The sequence below is a fragment of the Salvelinus alpinus genome, chromosome 13 (assembly GCF_045679555.1).
Source record: "Salvelinus alpinus chromosome 13, SLU_Salpinus.1, whole genome shotgun sequence".
NCBI classification, from domain to species: domain Eukaryota; kingdom Metazoa; phylum Chordata; class Actinopteri; order Salmoniformes; family Salmonidae; genus Salvelinus; species Salvelinus alpinus.
The window spans coordinates 42407817-42426928 of record NC_092098.1 but is presented as its reverse complement, the minus strand read 5'-3'; the positions used below and the strand labels follow the sequence as shown (position 1 = coordinate 42426928).

The 19112-nt window shown below is 44.8% G+C and overlaps 1 protein-coding gene across 10 annotated transcripts in view; it reads left to right on the top strand.

Annotated features, from left to right (window-relative positions):
• The window catches only part of sytl2a (synaptotagmin-like 2a), a 42497-nt gene that overhangs the window by 2314 nt on the left and 21071 nt on the right, over positions 1 to 19112 (top strand). For all 10 annotated transcript variants that reach the window (XM_071339379.1, XM_071339378.1, XM_071339376.1 and 7 more), the window contains exons 2-4: positions 11361 to 11940; positions 14652 to 14803; positions 15455 to 15581. In XM_071339379.1, the coding sequence (XP_071195480.1) occupies positions 11840 to 11940; positions 14652 to 14803; positions 15455 to 15581 (380 nt within the window). In that variant the 5' untranslated portion in view covers positions 11361 to 11839. The remainder of the gene's footprint in view (positions 1 to 11360; positions 11941 to 14651; positions 14804 to 15454; positions 15582 to 19112) is intronic.

Sequence of the window (19112 nt, the reverse complement as noted above, 5' to 3'; positions counted from 1 at the left end):
GGCATAGTTGTCTTGGTTCAAACTTCCATTTTCTGAAGGAAGTGCTACTGCTGCAAATAAGGAAATGCAGTCTAATCTGATTGTGTACATAGCAAAGCAACCAGTCCCCTTGGGGAAAACAGGATTTGTAGCATTCTTTAAAGTTAATGATGTGCTCTGTTTATGGGTGGCAGGTAGCCTAGTGGTTAGAGTGTTGGACTAGTAACCAAAAGTTTGCAAGATCAAAGCCTGAGCTGACAAGGTACAAATCTGTTGTTCTGCCCCTGAACAAGGCAGTTAACCCACTGTTCCTAGGTCATCATTGGAAGTAAGAATTTGTTCTTAACTGACTTGCCTAGTTACATTTTTATAAATGGTGAAGATGATTGATAATCCCCATAGTACCTCAAGCTTTGCCGGTCACATTGATTTGGTTTCCTTTGACCACAGTCACACAGTTCCAGATCATTGGTACTCTGTTGTAACATGCAGCATTCATTTTGGTGCTCTGTGTTTCCTTCAAGACAACTCACCAGTTGTGTAAAGGAGATTGGCGCTTGATAGTTCATTTCCATACCATGTTCAGTATGGTAATTTGCTGATAGCTGCTTTATTGAGGAAAAATGTACTTACTGTGCCTGTGATATGAGGTTGTCCCACCTAGCTATCTGTAGATGAATGTACTTACTATGACTGTGATATGTGGTTGTCCCACCTAGCTATCTGAAGATGAACGCACTAACTGTAAGTCACTCTGGATAAGAGCATCTGCTAAATGAATAAAATGGAAAAATGTATTTGATGAGGTTGTGCGCCCTGTGGTGAAGTTGCCCCTAGGTACAGATCTAGGATCAGCTTCCCCTCCCCCAATCCTAATCTTAACCATTAGGTAAGGAAAATGCTAAACTGACCCAAGATCAGCATCTAGGGGCAATTTCACCCTACTCCAGGTTGAGCAGATTCTCTCTGTGATGACAATTTATGAAATAATCTTGTGCACAATAATTTCAGATTATTTCAACTATACTCTACATCTAAATTCATACATAGTACAATTATACATTATGAATTGGTTTCCATTACATGGTCTTTAGCAAAAGTATTATCTAAATGTATCTGAATTGCTCAAGAACACCACAGCTATTGAAGGGGTGGCCAATGAGGCTTTATGGATGCAAAGTTGCACACTGTGTCTTTCTTGTCTTTGTCAAAAGAGATCTACAAAATACAAAAATATTATTTGATTATTATTGAATTATTATTGATACAGTTGGGGATGTTGGGGATGATTTGCTTGGGTCCCAAGTTGCATACCATTCCCTATTCAGTGCACTACTTTTGATCAGGGCCTTTTGGGCTCTGGTGACACGTAATACTGTATAGGGTGCCATATGGGATGCTGCCCTTCCCTCCCTATCTGTTCCCTTTTGACCTCACAATGAAGCACCTCTTTATGGCTCACTTATGACTCAACCTCAGAGCCAGCAGAATTCAACAGTTCTGTGATTGAATAGAGAACGATTTTGCTTCCAAATATAGTCAAAGGCACCTCTCACTGATGTTGCATAATATCCTGCTTTGTGCTAATGGTGAGATTTTATCAGGTGTTTAGATCTCAACCGGGCCAGCCACGTATCGTTATATTGCAAATAAGTGTGCAGTAGTTCCAGTGAAGAGAAATCTTAATGCTACAGCATACAATGTCATTCTAGACTATTCTGTGCTTCTAACTTTGAGGCAACAGTTTGGGGTAGGCCCTTTCCTGTTTCAGCATGACAATGCCCCCGTGCACAAAGCGAGGTCCCTACAGAAGTGGTTTGTAGAGATCGGTGTGGAAGAACTTGACTGGCCTGCACAGAACCCTAACCTCAACTCCATCGAACACCTTTGGTATGAATTAGAACGCCGACTGCGAGCCAGGCCTAATCACCCAACATCAGTGCCCGACCTCACAAATGGTCTTGGAAGCAATACTGAATGGAAGCAAGTCCCCGCAGCAATGTTCCCACATCTAGTGGAAAGCCTTCCCAGAAGAGTGGAGGCTGTTATAGCAGCAAAGGGGGGGACCAACTCCATATTAATGTCTATGATTTTGGAATGAGATGTTCGATGAGCAGGTGTCCACATACATTTGGTCATGTAGTGTATGACAATAAATCTACCTTGTGACGAGCCCACTGATTAACATCGAATGGAAATGAACTATCGAGCGCCAAGGAAACACAGAGCACCAAAAGGAATGCTTGCATGTTACAACAGAGTACCAGTGATCTGGGACTGTGTGACTGTGTGGTCAAAGGAAACCAAATAAAATAAAATGTTATTAGTCACATGCTTCGTAACCAACAGGTGTAGACTAACAGTGAAACTTCCCAACAATTGAGAGAGAAAGAAAATAGAAAATAATAGAAAAGTAAAACACGTAATAATAAAAGTAATAATAAATACACAATGAGCAATGGTAACTTGGCTAGATACACGGGGTACCAGTACCGAGTCGATGTGTAAGAGGTAATTGAGTTATCTATGTACATATAACTAGGAATAAAGTGACTAGGCAACAGGATAGACAATAAACAGTAGCAGCAGCGTATATGTGATTATTTAAAAACAAGTTTGTGCAAAAAGGGTCTGGGCAACTATTTAACTAACTATTTAGCAGTTTTATGGCTTGAGGGTAGAAGCTGTTCAGGGTCCTGTTCGTTCCAGACTTGGTGCATTGGTACCGCTTGCCGTGCGGTTTTTGTCTTTGACAAAAAAAATTGGGCCTGCCTCTGACACCGCCAGGTATAGAGGTCCTGGATGGCAGGGAGCACGGCCCTAGTGATGTACTGGGCCGTACGCACTACCCTCTGTAGCGCCTTGCTGTCGGATGCCAAGCAGTTGCCATACCAAGCGGTGATGCAGCCAGTCAAGATGCTCTCAATGGTGTAGCTGTTTAACTTTTTGAGGATCTGAGAGCCCATACCACATTTTTTCAGCCTCCTGAGGGGGGAGAGGCATTGTTGTGCCTTCTTCACGACTGTGTTGTGTAGAATACTAATGAATCATTATGTGATCTTCCAAGACATTCAGCTTTGAACTAACTTTACTAAACCAGCAGCATTGTGGTGGCTGAGCGACACTCCGGCTGCACTACCCCTGCCTGCTCCCGCTGCACCAAAAGACACACACCTAGTGGATTATAGCCTACTCTTTTGACTTGTGAAAAATTTGATGATGTAGAAACAAGAGACCACGTGTGGCTGTTTTATGAAAATCTGGGAATATTTGTCAAAGGAAACATTTCTGGTTGGTCTCAGGGAATGTGAAACAGCTAGCACAGCACAAGATTTTCAACACATTAATGTTTCTTATAAAAAGAAGTGATGCAGTCAGTCTCTCCTCAACTCTTAGCCAAGAGAGACTGGCATGCATAGTATTTATGTAACGTCAGGTGAATGATGGGTGTAGAGTCAGGCGCAGAGAGAGCAAAAGGTTTACGGGAACAAAACGCTTTAATGTCCATAGAACACAGGAACAGGTACAAAGGGGTGACGCCAAAACACAGGCGTAAAACACAACCCACAGACCACTGTTTAAAATATGAACTGGACAGCGAAAACCCACCAACAAATAATCCACACCCGAACGTAACATGAACACACGAAATAAGCCCGCACAAACACTAGCGGGCGAAACTAACCTAAATAGTACTCCTCCCAAAACCCCAACAAGAAACAGGTGAAACCAATTAGACATACATAAACGAAAAGGAAAAAGGGATCGGTGGCAGCTAGTAGACCGGCGACGACGACCGCCGAGCGCCACCCGAACGGGAAGGGGAGTCACCTTCGGTAGTATTCGTGACAGTACCCCCCTCCCGACGCGCGGCCCCCGCAGCGCGCCGACACCGGCCTCGGGGACGACCCCGGGGGCGAGGTGCAGGGCGATCCGGATGAAGGCGATGGAATTCCCTTAGTAGATCTGGATCCAATATATCCCCCACCGGGACCCAGCACCTCTCCTCCGGCCCGTATCCCTCCCAGTCCACGAGGTACTGCAGGCCCCTCACCCGGCGTCTGGAGTCCAGTATGGACCTTATCGTGTACGCCGGGGACCCCTCTATGTCCAGAGGGGGCGGAGGGACCTCCGGAACCTCACCTTCCTGCATGGGACCAGCTACCACCGGCCTGAGGAGAGACACATGAAACGAGGGGTTAATACGATAATACGAAGGAAGTAACAATCGATAACACACCTCGTTTATTCTCCTCAGGACTTTAAATGGCCCTACACACTGCGGACCCAGCTTCCGGCAGGGCAGGCGGAGGGGCAGGTTTCGGGTCGAGAGCCAGACCCTGTCCCCCGGTGCAAACACGGGGGCCTCACTGCGGTGACGGTCAGCGCTCTTCTTCTGCCGTCCACTCGCCTGACGCAAAGACTCCTGGACGGCTCTCCAGGTCTCCTTAGAGCGCTGCACCCACTCCTCCACCGCAGGAGCTTCGGTCTGGCTCTGATGCCATGGTGCCAGAACCGGCTGGTACCCCAACACACACTCAAATGGTGACATGTTAGTAGAGGAGTGGCTGAGTGAGTTCTGGGCAATCTCTGCCCAGGGGATGTATCTTGACCACTCCCCTGGCCGGTCCTGGCAATACGACCGCAGAAACCTACCCACCTCCTGGTTCACTCTCTCCACCTGCACATTACTCTCCGGGTGATACCCCGAGGTAAGGCTGACCGAGACCCCCAGATGCTCCATAAACGCCTTCCATACTCTGGACGTGAACTGGGGACCCCGATCAGAAACGATATCCTCGGGCACCCCGTAGTGCCGGAAGACATGGGTAAATAGTGCCTCCGCAGTCTGCAGGGCCGTAGGGAGACCGGGCAACGGGATAAGACGGCAGGACTTAGAGAACCGATCCACAACGACCAGGATCGTGGTGTTCCCCTGAGACAAAGGAAGATCAGTAAGGAAATCCACCGATAGATGGGACCACGCCCGTTGTGGAACGGGGAGGGGTTGTAATTTCCCTCGTGGCAAATGTCTAGGAGCCTTACTCTGAGCGCACATCGAACAGGAGGAGACATAGAATCGCACGTCTCTCACCAAGGTAGGCCACCAGTACTTCCCTCGAAGACTTCGCACTGTCCTTGAAATACCCGGGTGACCTGACGAGGGTAGACTATGAGCCCATCGAATCAATTGATCACGAACAGCGAGCGGCACATACCTACGACCCTCCGGGCCCTGTGGAGGCGCAGGTTCCGCCCTTAGTGCCCGCTCGATGTCCGTGTCCACCTCCCATACTACCGGTGCCACCAGCTTAGCTGCCGGAATGATGGGAGTAGGATCGATGGACCGGTCATCAGAGTCGTATAGTCGGGACAGCGCGTCGGCCTTAGTATTGAGGGAACCTGGTCGATACGAAATCGTAAAACGAAAACGGGCAAAGAACATGGCCCACCTTGCCTGACGAGGATTCAGTCTCCTAGCTGATCGGATATACTCCAGATTCTGGTGGTCGGTCCAGATGAGAAAAGGGTGCTTAGCCCCCTCAAGCCAGTGTCTCCACACCTTCAGAGCCTTGACCATGGCCAACAACTCCCTGTCCCCCACATCATAATTCCGCTCCGCTGGCCCGAGCTTCTTCGAAAAAAAAGCACAGGGGCGGAGCTTCGGTGGCGTACCCGAGCGCTGGGAGAGCACAGCCCCGACCCCAGCCTCGGATGCGTCCACCTCAACTATGAACGCCAAAGAGGGGTCAGGATGCGCCAACACTGGCGCGTCGGTGAACAGCGCCTTCAAACGACAAAAAGCTCTCTCCGCCTCTGCGGACCACTGCAAGCGCACCGGGCCCCCCTTCAGCAGTGAGGTAATAGGGGCCGCCACCTGACCAAAACCCCGGATAAACCTCCGGTAGTAATTGGCAAACCCTAAGAACCGCTGCACCTCCTTTACCGTGGTCGGAGTCGGCCAATTACGCACGGCTTTTACGCGGTCATCCTCCATTACCATCCCCGAGGTGGAAATGCGATAACCCAGGAAGGAAACGGCTCTTTTGGAAAACTCACATTTCTCCGCCTTCACGTACAGGTCATGCTCCAGCAGTCGCCCAAGAACCTTGCGCACCAGAGACACATGCTCGGCGCGTGTAGCGGAGTAGATCAAGATGTCGTCAATATACACCACTACACCCTGTCCGTGCAGGTCTCTGAGAATCTCATCAACAAAGGATTGAAAGATGGCTGGAGCATTCTTCAACCCGTACGGCATGACGAGATACTCATAATGGCCAGATGTGGTACTAAACGCGGTTTTCCACTCATCTCCCTCCCGAATACGCACCAGATTATATGCGCTCCTGAGGTCCAATTTTGTGAAGAATCGCGCCCCGTGAAATGATTCCACCGCCGTAGCGATGAGAGGTAGTGGGTAACTAAAACCCACTGTGATGGAATTTAGACCTCGATAATCAATACACGGACGTAAACCACCCTCCTTTTTCTTCACAAAAAAGAAACTCGAGGAGGCGGGTGACATGGAGGGCCGAATGTACCCCTGTCCCAGAGCCTCCGTGATGTATGTCTCCATAGCCAACGTCTCCTCTTGGGACAACGGATACACGTGACTCCTGGGGAGTGCAGCGTTTACCTGGAGGTTTATCACGCAATCCCCCTGTCGATGGGGTGGTAATTGGGTCGCCCTCTTTTTACTGAAAGCGATTGCCAAATCGGCATATTCAGCGGGAATGCGCACAGTGGAAACCTGGTCTGGACTCTCCACCGTTGTCGCACCGATGGAAACTCCTACACACCTGCCTGAACACTCATCAGACCACCCCTGGAGAGCTCCCTGTCTCCACGAAATCTTAGGATTGTGAATGGCCAGCCAGGGAATCCCCAGCACCACCGGGAACGCAGGTGAATCGATAAGGAACAGACTAATCCGCTCCTTATGATTCCCCTGCGTAATCATCTCCAATGGAATCGTGGCCTCCCTGACCAGCCCTGACCCTAATGGTCGACTATCTAAGGAGTGCACAGGGAAGGGGGGTTCTACCTGAACTAACGGAATCCTCAACCTCTGAGCGAGTCCGCGATCTATAAAGTTCCCAGCTGCGCCTGAATCGACTAGCGCCTTATGCTGGAGAGAGGGGAAAAATTTAAGGAAACAAATTAACAAAAACATGTGACCAACAGGAAGCTCTGGGAGAGTGTGGTGCTGACTCACCTGAGGTGACCGAGGAGTGTTCTGCCTGCCCTCTCGACTCCCAGATGGACTCCTCCAGCACCGACCGGAAGTGTGCCCTCTCCGGCCACAATGGGTACAGGAGGAGCCTCCTCCTCCGGTCTCCCTAGACGCAGCCCCTCCTAGCTCCATAGGAATGGGAGCGGGGGGGGCAGGAGGTGGAACTGACAGGACCCTCTCAGAACGTCCGCGAGCAGCCAGCAGATGGTCTAGCCGGATAGACATGTCGATTAGCTCATCCAAGCTGAGTGTAGCGTCCCGACAAGCCAGCTCTCTGCGGACGTCCTCCCTTAGGCTACACCTGTAGTGGTCTATCAGGGCCCTGTCGTTCCACCCTGCTCCAGCAGCCAAAGTACGGAAATCCAGCGCAAAATCCTGCGCGCTCCTCGTCCCCTGCCGGAGATGGAACAACCTCTCACCCACCGCTCGGCCATCCGGGGGATGATCAAATACAGCCCGGAAGCGGCGGGTGAACTCCAGGTAGTGACCCCTCGCTGAGTCGGGTCCATTCCATACGGCGTTGGCCCACTCCAGGGCCCTACCCGACAGGCAGGAAACGAGGACACTCACGCTCTCCTCATCCGAGGGAGCAGGCCGAATGGTGGCCAGGTAGAGATCAAGTTGAAGTAGAAATCCCTGGCACCCGGCCGCTGCTCCATCGTACTCCCTCGGAGGCGTGATGCGCAGGACGCTGGCACCGGCTCCCGCTGGAGGAGATGGTAATGTTGATGGTGGGAGGGTAGGTGGGGTAGTAGGGAGACCACTCCTCTCCCAACGATCCATCCTCTCCATCATCTGATCCATTGCCGAACCAATGCGATGTAGGATGGACGTATGATGTAGGACTCTCTCCTCCATCGTGGGGAGAGGGGTGGTCGCTGCTCCTGCTGACTCCATCTGGTGTGCGGGCTTCTGTAACGTCAGGTGAATGATGGGTGTAGAGTCAGGCGCAGAGAGAGCAAAAGGTTTACGGGAACAAAACGCTTTAATGTCCATAGAACACAGGAACAGGTACAAAGGGGTGACGCCAAAACACAGGCGTAAAACACAACCCACAGACCACTGTTTAAAATATGAACTGGACAGCGAAAACCCACCAACAAATAATCCACACCCGAACGTAACATGAACACACGAAATAAGCCCGCACAAACACTAGCGGGCGAAACTAACCTAAATAGTACTCCTCCCAAAACCCCAACAAGAAACAGGTGAAACCAATTAGACATACATAAACGAAAAGGAAAAAGGGATCGGTGGCAGCTAGTAGACCGGCGACGACGACCGCCGAGCGCCACCCGAACGGGAAGGGGAGTCACCTTCGGTAGTATTCGTGACAATTTATATCAGAAATGGCTAAAATATTAATATTATCTGATGTTAGCAAGTTATTGATTTCATTAATCTTATTTCTAAGGCTACATATGTTAATATGGCTTAGTTTCAGCCATTTCCTGGGTAGTTGTCTCAAAGAGAGAAATACAGTGGCTTCCGAAAGTATTCACCCCCTTGGCATTTTTCCTATTTTGTTGCCTTACAACCTGGAATTAAAATAGATTTTGGGGGGTTTGTATCATTTGATTTACACAACATGCCTACCACTTTTAGGATGCAAAATATTTTTTATTGTGAAACAAACAAGAAATAAGACAAAACACAGAAAACTTGAGCGTGCATAACTATTCACCCCCCCCCCAAAGTCAATACTTTGTAGAGCCACCTTTTGCAGCAATTACAGCTGTAAGTCTCTTGGCGTATGTCTCTATAAGCTTGGCACATCTACCCACTGGGATTTTTGCCCATTCTTCAAGGCAAAACTGCTCCAGCTCCTTCAAGTTGGATGGGTTCCACTGGTGTACAGCAGTCTTTAAGTCATACCACAGATTCTCAATTGGATTGAGGTCTGGGATTTGACTAGGCCATTCCAAGACATTTAAATGTTTCCCCTTAAACCACTTGAGTGTTGCTTTAGCAGTATGCTTAGGGTCATTGTCCTGCTGGAAGGTGAACCTCCGTCCAAGTCTCAAATCTCTGGTAGACTGAAACAGGTTTCTCTCAAGAATTTCCCTGTATTTAGCGCCATCCAACATTCCTTAAATTCTGACCAGTTTCCCAGTCCCTGCCGATGAAAAACATACCCACAGCATGACACTGCTACCACCATGCTTCACTGTGGGGATGATGTTCTTGGAGTGGTGAGAGGTGTTGGATTTGTGCCAGACATAGCGTTTTCCTTGATGTCCAAAAAGCTCAAATTTAGTCTCATCTGACCAGAGTACCTTCTTCCATATGTTTGGGGAGTCTCCCACATTCCCTTTGGCGAACACCAAATGTGTTTGCTTATTTTATTCTTTAAGCAATGGCTTTTTTCTGGCCACTCTTCCGTAAAGTCCAGCTCTGTGGAGTGTACGGCTTAAAGTGGTCGTATGGACAGATACTCCAATCTCTGCTGTGGAGCTTTGCAGCTCCTTCAGGGTTATCTTTGGTCTCTTTGTTGCCTCTCTGATTAATTCCCTCCTTGCCTGGTCCGTGAGTTTTGGTGGGTGGCCCTCTCTTGGCAGGTTTGTTGTGGTGCCATGTTCTTTCCATTTTTTAATAATGGATTTTATGGTGCTCCGATTCACATAAAGAACTGATGTCCTCTCTCAATGACTTACAGATTGCTGTCATCTTGCCGTTTTCCTGTTTAAACTCATCGAGCTGACCCTGAGAGAACTGCAAACTGTTCTTCAGGTCCTAGATCTCTCTGGTCTGGTCGTCCATTATTTTATTAGTTGACTCCACCAGTGTTTGGGAACAAAACTTGAAGCTATTTTCTAGTTTTTGTAACAACTGCTGTTAGAAGTCTTTTAGTTTGTTTAAAAGATCCTTCACCTGTGATAGAGAGAAACCACTTCTTCAACAGTACTCCCACCGGCTTTGGTCTTTGTCATGGTAGCAACGTAGGCTACGCTGTTAGTCCTCGCAGTTCCGGACAGAGCAGGTCACAGTGATAATGGAAATAGAAACAAATAGCCTGGATCTAGACAGTCACAAGCCCAACACAATGCTCGGTTCCAGCCACAAGGTCTAACCGCATCGTGGTATGCGTTCTAGCCCTCATGGAAACATTGCTAGCTTGATAGGCAGCTAACAGTGGCAGCTAGGCTAGCTGCTACACCAAGCAGCTCATCAGACCCTTGGTCGGCAGGATCCCTAGCAGCAGTCCCAGCAACGGATGCCAACCCCATTGCGGGATCCAAACTCAAAAAGTAGCTAGCTAGTAACAAAACTTTTTCAATAGATCACTTTTTCAGAGACTTTCAAAACTTTCCAAAACAACAAACCAAGTTCTCCCTCGTTCCGCGTTCAAAAGGAAGTGACGACGTTCAGTAATGTTGTGCTCTCTCCTCCGTCCTCTCTCCTCCGTGACCCAGAAACCGATAAGTGGTCAAGTGGTCAAGGAGATGTCAATTTGTTAGTAGGCGAACAGAAGAGTGTCCTCACCAATACTCACCTTTCATCGAGGATTCTCCGTAAAACGGCAGCTATCCATTACAGCACCATTCCACTGTCTCACTGTCTCATCATACATCAGCTCCAGTTCGAAGTTCACCTAAACAAGTTAATTCTTCGTCATTTGAACCATTTACTCATACTATAACTTAAACCGCAACTGAAACAAAAACTGATTGTAGGAAAATATAATGGCCTTTCCATATGGATACAAGTCCTAAACTGGTGCCTAATTTGAGTTAAGCTTAATTCAATTTTAGGACAACTACGGCTTTCTCTAAGGGAATCCACTCAAAATGTTTTTAAGAGTGTTCAAACGGTACATTCTTTCAGTCAGCTGACAATACCGTATCACATGTCTCCTATAATCACAACGCCTCACTCTGACTTGTGAGGTTGATATGAGAAAATGGCATCTTGCCTGTTACCCCAATCATGGGAAATGATTACATTTGAATACTTGATGAAAAGGCTCTGGAATAAAAAGCTATTAAAGGGAGAAAAAAAATTCAACAAAAGATCATGAAAGTGTTTAGAGAATATGTAAGAAGATGCAGGTCTGTATGTTTTACTGTCAGTCTAAAATAAGTATTATTAATATAGATTTTTTAAATTAGACTCTTATATTGTGTTTTGCTGTGTTTTGCAGGTGCTAATGATGGATCCCTGACAGACCACCACCACATATATACGAGCAGCTGCACCAAGCTAACCCTACCGCGTCCATACAAACCTGGCAATACATTCCCCTTCAGCAAGGAGAGTGCAAAAAGTTCATCAGTAATACTGAGATTGAGACAGAGGTCTCCCAAACACCTACCTGCTCCCCTCACCCAGCCATCTACCCACTGAATATGAGCCTTTGGAAACTCAACTGACGCCTGGACTTTAGCACGTAACCCACCTTCACTAACCCACACGTTGACTTCAAGGACCTCTGTACCAGGGGCTGCTGGAATTCCAATAACCCATATCCATAACTATACCTGGATTCTCCACCAAGCCACTGACCCAAACTAGGGAGAACCATCACCATCACAGACTCACCCTGAACAGTGGCTTTGAGTGGAGTTGGCAACCATTTTGTTTTCTGAGAAGAGATAAGACCTGCAGGGTGGGCTCGGCACCATGATTGACCTGAGTTACCTGACGGAGGAGGAGCAGGAGATGATCCTGTCCGTATTAAAGAGGGACACAGATCTGAAGAGGGCTGAGGAACAGCGTGTGAAGTGAGTTCACAGGATGCCTTAGAGTTGAGATTGCGTTGTCTGTGGATCTGTCAGGGCTGTGTGCAAATTAGATTGGGTCCAGAGTGTCTGAGATGATAGAGTTGATGTGTGCCAGCCTTTCAAAGCACTTCATTATTACAGATGTGAGTGCTACAGGGCGGTAGTCATCACTTCATTATTACAGATGTGAGTGCTACAGGGCGGTAGTCATCACTTCATTATTACAGATGTGAGTGCTACAGGGTGGTAGTCATTGTGGCATGAAGCCTTAGAGTTTTTGGGAACAGGAATGATGGTAGTCAGCTTCAAAAATGTGGCGATTACAGACTGGGACAAGGAGGTTGAAAATGTCTGTGAAGATGCTTGCCAGATGGTAAGCACATGCCCTGAGGACACGCCCTGGAATACAGTGGTAGGGTTAAAGAAAAGTATTATAGCAGTGTGGGGAAACTCCAAGATATTAAAGAGATTCTCCGGTACTTTTGTATACTTTTTTAGCCAGTAGTTCTGTAGTTCTGAAAGTAGTCCCCAAAAGTGGTCCCCAAAAATTGCGTACTACCTCACATATGTGCAGATATGTGCACCACGTCATTGCTCTCTCTCTCACTCACTCTACTGTGTGTACGTCTTGCTAGCTGTCACTCAAATGGTGAGGCGCTGTAGCTCATTGGCTAGAACTCAAATTGCTAGGGGGCTGGCCCATGTGGGGAAAAATATAAGGGAAAAGGGTGCAGAACAGCATGCAGAAAAACAGTTGCTTTCAAACTAGGGATAACGTGGCTAATTGAGGTAAGACAGTAATTGTGCTCATAGATTATGCACGTTTGAACTACACATTGATACATCCAGCTTAAAAAAGACTTATTAGTCACCAAAGTTCTGGAGCATGTATTTAATAGATATGCCTGTTTCCTTATTATTTTTATCCTAATTTGTTTAATAATAAAAACATTGGTTTGGGTTGACTACAAAGGCATTTTAAAATAAAAAACATACTGCTGAGATATGTGAAGAGCCTCATAAACAATAAAAACACAAGGTTGTGATGGAATTCAAACTGCTTTTGTATTAAAAAACGTACTGGGTGTACCTTCTACTGCTTTTATATTTAAAAACGTACTGGGTGTACCTTCTACTGCTTTTATATTTAAAAACGTACTGGGTGTACCTTCTACTGCTTTTATATTTAAAAACGTACTGGGTGTACCTTCTACTGCTTTTATATTTAAAACTTACTGGGTGTACCTTCTACTGCTTTTATATTTAAAAACTTACTGGGTGTACCTTCTACTGATTTTATATTAAAAACGTACTGGGTGTACCTTCTACTGCTTTTATATTTAAAAACTTACTGGGTGTACCTTCTACTGCTTTTATATTTAAAAACTTACTGGGTGTACCTTCTACTGCTTTTATATTTAAAAACGTACTGGGTGTACCTTCTACTGCTTTTATATTTAAAAATGTACTGGGTGTACCTTCTACTGCTTTTATATTTAAAAACTTACTGGGTGTACCTTCTACTGCTTTTATATTAAAAACGTACTGGGTGTACCTTCTACTGCTTTTATATTAAAAACGTACTGGGTGTACCTTCTACTACTTTTATATTTAAAAACTTACTGGGTGTACCTTCTACTGCTTTTATATTAAAAACTTACTGGGTGTACCTTCTACTACTTTTATATTAAAAACGTACTGGGTGTACCTTCTACTGCTTTTATATTAAAAAACTTACTGGGTGTACCTTCTACTGCTTTTATATTAAAAACTTACTGGGTGTACCTTCTACTGCTTTTATATTTAAAAACTTACTGGGTGTACCTTCTACTGCTTTTATATTTAAAAACTTACTGGGTGTACCTTCTACTGCTTTTATATTTAAAAACTTATTGGGTGGACCTTCTACTGCTTTTGTATTTAAAAACTTACTGGGTGTACCTTCTACTGCTTTTGTATTTAAAAAAACGTACTGGGTGTACCTTCTACTGCTTTTGTATTTTAAAAAACGTACTGGGTGTACCTTCTACTGCTTTTGTATTTTAAAAAACGTACTGGGTGTACCTTCTACTGCTTTTGTATTTTAAAAAACGTACTGGGTGTACCTTCTACTGCTTTTGTATTTTAAAAAACGTACTGGGTGTACCTTCTACTGCTTTTGTATTTTAAAAAACGTACTGGGTGTACCTTCTACTGCTTTTGTATTTAAAAAAATGTACTGGGTGTACCTTCTAATGATTTTGTATTTAAAAACTTACTCTGTGTACCTTCTACTACTTTTTCTTAATTAATTCAACATATAAATGGTTTGAGTATTACATACACTCTCTCTCTCTCTCTCTCTCTCTCTCTCTCACACACACGCACTTAGACAACATTAATTCAAACGTGTGCTTGATTGCACTGTGTTTTGTTCATAAGAAATGTTGACAAGGTGTTGTTGAAATCATGTGAAACAACTGTAATACATGGGACTCATAACAAGGATTACATCACAGATTCATAACCAACAGCATGCATCTTCATTAAAAAAAACGAGCACATATGCTTATGTTACTGTAAATGCCCCTGCTAGCAGGAAACTCAATAAGGTTTTCCAGGTCCTGACATAAGCTGCCATCAACTTATTGTATTGCCTCTGCCTGGTCTTCATTTCTGGTTTTCCATTGTTAAGTGTCCATATTTTGAACGTTTACCCTCTCTACACTTAGGAATCTACAAAAGCAAGAATGTGACAAGGGCAAGCTGAAGTACCTGACTGGAGAGTGGTTCTATGAGACAAAGTCAAGGCGTCATAGAGACAGGATCCATGGTTCTGACATCATCAGAGCATCCATAAGTCGGAGGAAACCTGTGACCATATGTGAGTTATAGCCGTGTCAAGCTGCAACTTTAGACAGTCCTTGACTCTTGCAGAGACCATTACGGATTTGTATGTCTAAATGCTGCATTGCAGAAATTGCTCACAAATTCCCTTAAAATGTACAGTAACTCTAGCATTTCATTTGTTGAAATATTGTTTGGTGGATATTACATTGGTGAACCTTGATATGAACAGTTGACTCTGAAACAAGAACACAACAGGATAATTAAATAATGCACTTTACTCTTCATGTACCCCTCTGTCATGTGCAGGCAGTTTTGCTCTCTGGAATAGCATGAATTTTTCTATTTTCTATAGCTGGTTGACGTTCAGTAGACATAGAGGGTGTTGCACCTAAGTTTGTCCAATAGGAAGGCTCATTCCATCCTTCACTTCATGAGAGGGATGGCTGTTAGATGTATTGTGACAAATAGAGCGGAGGTGAGTTGGACTGAGGTAGCCCTGCCTGCAACTTCAAAATCAATGTCACCCTTGGCCCAAAAGTTAATTTCCTCTTGGCTTAATGGTTGTTTTCCCGAACAGTAGATTGGGGTTTAGATCCCACCCGTGACACAGACATACAGTATGTGTCTTCATCTGGTTTGTCAGTGGTTTTACTGAGTCCTGCATCCCATTTGTTCTGTGTTGTAGTGGAGCTCTCCCAGATGTGGGCAGAGAGGCCCAGCTTCATGAACAGTGAGAACCAGGATGTGTATGTTCCTCCAGAACTCTCGGGCCTTTTAGAGGAGCCACCGGCACAGCACAAGAACTACTACAGGTGAGAGTTCCATGATATGGACCCATTGTGCAGTGGTGGAAAAATTGTCATACTTGAGTAAAAGATACCTAGAAAATGACTCAAGTAAAAGTGAAAGTCACCCAGTAGAAAACCTACTTGAGTAAAAGTCTAAAAGTATTTGGTTTTAAATATACTTAAGTATCAAAAGTAAATGGAAAATAACTTCAAATTCCTTATATTAAGCAAACTAGACGGCAACATTTTCTTGTTTTTCAAATTTACGGATAGCCAAAGGCACGCTACAACACTCAGACATCATTTACAAATGAAGCATGTGTTTAGTGAGTCCGCCAGATCAGAGGCAGTAGGGATGACCAGGGATGTTCTCTTGATAAGTGTGTGAATTAGAATATTTTCCTGTCCTGCTAAGCATTCAAAATGTAACAAGTACTTTTGGGTGTCAGGGCAAATGTATGGAGTAAAAAGTACATACTTTTCTTTAGGAATGTAGTAAAGTAAAAGTAAAAGTTGTCAAAAATATAAATAGTAAAGTAAAGTACAGATACCCTCAAAAAATACTTAAGTAGTCAATTCAAGTATTTTTACTTAAGTACTTTACACCCCTGCCATTGTGTTCATGTTTTTAGAAACTATGGTTGTTTTTAGGGCTGCGTGTAATGTCCATTTTTATAGTTTACTCTGTTTGTCATCTCTCTCCCTTTCTCCTGCTGCGGCTGCTTCCGACACACAAAGCCTCGCCCCCTGTCACGCAAGCGGCGCAGTTCCTTCTCCTCGATGTTAGATTCAAAGTTAGATACATACGTTTGCATGCTGTTCTGTTAGATCAAATGCAGTCAACAGATTGTTTGAAACAAGAATGATGCTGCTTTCCACTTTCTTCTTAGAGTTTTTTTTTTTTTACAATCGCTAGGACCCATTTCTCAATACTTAGGTCACTTTTTCAAAACTCTTCGCACAGTTCTCCTAACCAACTTTCAGCTTGGCACAGTAGTTAATTTGACATCCAAAATGTAGTAAAACTACCAAACACTTCATACATGTCTCAAATCAACTCATTCTTCCACAACACTAGCAAAGGTTGTCACCCAACAAGCACACTTTGTCACTCATTAAACAATGACCTAAAAAATACTAACAACAGGTAGCATTACACAATGTTCTCTTTTGTAACATTTCTTTACAAAACAAGAATGACACCTCTCTACTGTTTAGAATTCACTGCAGTATATGTTACAGGAATGAATCAGACATGATGCAATATGCTTCAATATGTTTTATGTAATTTTTTGGCCTTGAGTGATTCCAAAATACAATAATTTGTATATTCACCATCTACCGATACAGATACAGTAGCAATGCTAGTCAACCCTGTCTTCTGCATTTGGCCACAGGTTCTCATCCACATCACATCTTATGTCATCTTGGGAAATACACATAGGAAATAATATTTTGGCATGCCTGGTCCATCCCTGGCAATCTTCTGCAGATATGTCCAGGCATCCAGCATTCATTTCGTCCAGGGACATTTGATCATGTGGATGGTGGTCATAAACCTTCCACCTCCACGAGGAAAATAATTCCTCAATGGGGTTGAGGAATGGAGAGTAAGGTGGGAGGATAAGCGACACCATCCTGGGATGGGCTGCAAACCACTCTGTGACTGCACGGGAGTAGTGAAATGCCACATTGTCCCATACAATTACAAATGTTGGCCGATTTCGCCTCATTGCAACCCTTTCCTCTCTTGGCACAACCCTTCCATAGAGGTTATCCAAGAATGAAATGAGATGCTCGGTGTTGCATGGCCCAATTAGCGGTTTGTGTAACAGCAATCCATTAGAGGATATTGCTGCACACATTGTGATGTTGGCACCCTTCTGGCCCGAGACAACCACTGTGGCTCTTTTCCCAATCACATTCCTTCCTCGCCGCCGTGTTTTGGCCAAGTTGAAACCAGTCTCATCCACAAAGATGAATATGTGGGGTGTTTGCCTGGCTTCAATCTCCATGACTCTCTAAAATAAATCCACAAGGCAACATAAGAGTTAGGCTATTACGGTAGTTTACATTATACCTTAAAACATGCCATTGTGTGCCTTTGCCCTGTTTGGTTTTGTTCAAAACCAGTTCTATATTTTATAGTCATCTTACCTGGACATATTGGTTCCTGAGTTGCTTGAGTCTTTCAGAGTTCCTCTCAAAGGGGACAGTGTAAAACATGACTCTAGAAATAGTTGTTATGCTTACATTGTGAATATTTTCAAATGTAATGTTGTCTGCCAACACTCTGTCCCGAATCTCTGTGAGTTTTATGCCATTGTTTCTGATGACCGTATCAACGATTGTAGTTTCCTGCACAGCAGTGAAAATCCTACCTCTCCCACCTGTGGGAGGTAACCTTTGGATCCAAATCAGAAATACAAAAACAATTACACACAAGTGGGTTTGGAGGCTTTGCTCAATTTACTTCTGTAATGTGCAGTTCAGTCAGATGCCCTTGCAGAATGCACATCTTACCTGTTGTTTTGATTTCTCGCAATATATACCACTGTTGAGCGTTGCCAATTTGGCTGCACTCTCAGACCAGCCTCTCTCATTGATAGACCATGATTTAATACATGATCAATTATAGTAGCCCTAATCTCATCTGAGGCTACAGCTCTTGATCTTCCTCTCAGTCTTCTTCCACCACGCATACGTACTCCTCTCCCTCTCCCAGCCACTCAAAGTTTTGTTGCTTTGCATTATTTACCAACTTGTGCTAAGTAGTGCAATGCCATAGAGAGATTCTTAATTATTGCATTTTAAACAGGTAACAAACAGACAAATATAAGAAATGAGAGCAGTTTGTGAGATATCGCTCTTCCTGTCTTCAGAAAGTATTCAGACCCCTTGACTTTTTCCTAATTTTGTTACGTTACAGCCTTATTCTAAAATGGATTTTAAAAAAAATTATCGTCAGCAATCTACACACAACACCCCATAATGACAAAGCAAAAACAGAGTTTTCAAAATGTTTGTAAATTTATCACAAATAAAAAACAGAAATACCTTATTTACATAAGTATTCAGACCCTTTGCTATGAAAATCGAAAATTGAGCTCAGTTGCATCCTGTTTCCATTGATCATCCTTGAGATGTTTCTACAACTTGATTGGAGTCCACCTGGGGTAAATTCAATTGATTGGACATGATTTGGAAAGGCACAAACCTGTCTATATAATGTCCCACAGTTGACAGTGCCTGTCAGAGCAAAAACCAAGCCATGAGGTCGAAGGAATTGTCCATAGAGCTCCGAGACAGGATTTTCGAGGCACAGATCTGGGGAAGGGTACCAAAAAACTTCTACAGCTTTAAATGGAAGAAGTTTGGAACTACCAAGACTCTTCCTAGAGCTGGCCGCCCGGCCAAACTGAGCAATCGGGGGAAAAGGGCCTTGGTCAGGGAAGTGACCAAGAACGAGATGGTCACTCTGACAGAGCTCTAGAGTTCCTCTGTGGAGATGGGAGGAGCTTCCAGAAGGACAACCATCTCTGCAGCACTCCACCA